This window comes from Aulonocara stuartgranti (assembly GCF_965226115.1).
Source record: "Aulonocara stuartgranti genome assembly, chromosome: 15".
Lineage (NCBI taxonomy): Eukaryota > Metazoa > Chordata > Actinopteri > Cichliformes > Cichlidae > Aulonocara > Aulonocara stuartgranti.
Genome location: NC_138951.1, coordinates 12,375,692 through 12,377,775, shown reverse-complemented (window position 1 = coordinate 12,377,775; position 2,084 = coordinate 12,375,692). Strand labels below are relative to the sequence as shown.

At 41.3% G+C, this 2,084-nt stretch overlaps 1 protein-coding gene across 1 annotated transcript in view; it reads right to left on the bottom strand.

The window, feature by feature from the left end:
- Nucleotides 1-941: 941 nt before the first annotated feature.
- LOC309689234 (serine/threonine-protein kinase pim-1-like) overlaps nt 942-2,084 on the bottom strand; it is a 37,801-nt gene continuing 36,658 nt past the window's right edge. Inside the window, exons 6-10 of the mRNA XM_082505515.1 lie at nt 1,976-2,023; nt 1,673-1,891; nt 1,403-1,583; nt 1,146-1,316; nt 942-1,056 (exon numbers count right to left, since the gene is read on the bottom strand). Of these exons, the coding sequence (XP_082361641.1) occupies nt 965-1,056; nt 1,146-1,316; nt 1,403-1,583; nt 1,673-1,891; nt 1,976-2,023 (711 nt within the window). The 3' untranslated portion in view covers nt 942-964. The remainder of the gene's footprint in view (nt 1,057-1,145; nt 1,317-1,402; nt 1,584-1,672; nt 1,892-1,975; nt 2,024-2,084) is intronic.

The following is a 2,084-nucleotide window of genomic DNA, read 5'->3' as shown; positions in this document are numbered from 1 at the left end:
ACTGATCCACTGAGGCAGACATGTAAAAAACAGGAACTAAAGCATATTTCTGTATATAAACAGGACTTTAAATCTTTATCAACAGCTACTTTAGAGGAAATTCTTCAATAAACTGCAACCAAAGGCTCAACTCAGAGGACAAAACCCAACCTGTTATAAATAGTGTGACACCAAACTTTCTCTTGTGTAAAGTTACAAATAGGAGTAATTATCCACAGAAGCTTTTATACATAATGAAGTTATAATTCGTCCTGTAGAAATTGTACATTTAAGCTATATAGTTCCCTCTGTGATAACTCTGCTATGAATGCCTCTTATTAACTTTTATGCTTTTACAACCCACTATGAGCAAACACTCAGCAACAGTGGGAAGGAAAAACTCCCTTCTTGAAGGAAAAAACCTCTGGTAGAACCTGGAAATCTGTCTAAACTAGTTGGGGGTTAGAGCAACAGATGCAAGTCTTCAGATCATTTGCAGTGTGACTGTCTTTGTGCACACTTTAACCTGATTCAGTTTTCTTATTTGTCAAAATGCACCATGGGTAAAAAAAAACAAAACAAAACAAAATAGTAATGAAGGAGAATCCTCAGCAAAGATGAATTAAACAAGTTTTATTTTGATCCAATTTTACTTTAAGTAAAACACATCTTTATTTGATGACTTTAATGTCATCAAATAAAGACAGTTTTGATGGAGCTCCTGACCCAGCCCAAGCTCTCTATGAAGACGAGGAAAAACTCCCCAGGGGGCCAGATCGATGGGAAGAAACCTCGGGAAAGCCCATTCAAAGAGAGATCCCCTTTCCTGGGATGGCTGGGGGGGTTACAGGAAGTCTGAAAAAGCTAATTTTTTATTTATTTATTTTTTAAGATTGACCCATTCCTGTCCAACAGAAAAAAGAAAGGAGGTTACCACAATGTATCACACTTATATGATAAGGTGTGAATTGTGTGTTTGTGTGTGCTATCTTAGCCAGGGGTGAAGCTGGAGCTCCTCCAGTGTTGGGCGCTTCTCCGGGGCTATAGTTAAACATGCCTCCAAGAAATTCTGGCATTCTTGAAAGAAAGAAAAGATCAAAAAGATGAAGATGATAGTTCTAGTGATCCAAGGCATCAGTGAATCTGGAAGTGTGAAGTTTTCTTACCTGTGGACAGACGCTTTTTGATGCTCAGTTTCTTTGCGAGGAACCTCTCGGTACTAAAGTGCCGTGCATGAAGCGCTTCATACAACACCACTCCCATTTGCCACACCGTGGTGGGTCCACACCTGTAGCAGCTCCTCCTGTACCACTCGGGAGGGGTGTGAAGAGGAGTGCCTAACAAACAGACACAATTACAATTTCTTCTAAAACAAAAGACACAAATTGCTACATCTGTGAAAAGCAGGAGCAGAATATGTTACCATAGAAGACGCGATACAGAGATCGCTGTTTAACAAAGCAGCTCAGTCCAAAGTCAATGATGCGAACTCGAGGCACATCGGAGCCGGTCTCAATCAGAATGTTTTCTCCCTTGATGTCCCGATGAAAGATGTGTTTATCCTCAAGTTCCTTTACAGCATCAACTAGTTGCTTCAGAATGACCTGGAAAAGATGAAAAACACAATAATGAGTTAATGCTTTTCTGCCTTGATTGAATGCTGTACAGTCTAAGGCTCTCCCAGTCAACCTACCTTGGCCTTGTCCTCTGGTAAGGTTCTTCCATATTCTGCTTTGTATTTTTGCAGGTCCACAGCGGGGACAGGTCTCTCCAGCACCAGGATCAGCTCTGTGCCAAGGTCGAACCACTCCAGCAAGGACACAGGTGCTGATATTCCCACTGACCCTTCTGCTTCACCTGCAAGTTTAACCATAATGGCCACTTCCACCGAGAGCATCTTCCCGCTTTCATCCTGAAATATTACAACAAAGTGGATGATGAGGAACGCCGCATTCAATCCAGTAATGTAAAACTAATTCAAGTGTTGGACGCTTACCGCCACTTTGCAGTAGACTTTATTTTTGGGAATGTGTTTGATGGCAACCTAGAAGACACAGAGCATTGGTGAGCATTTCCTCAGTATGACATAATGAAAGGTGGAAACA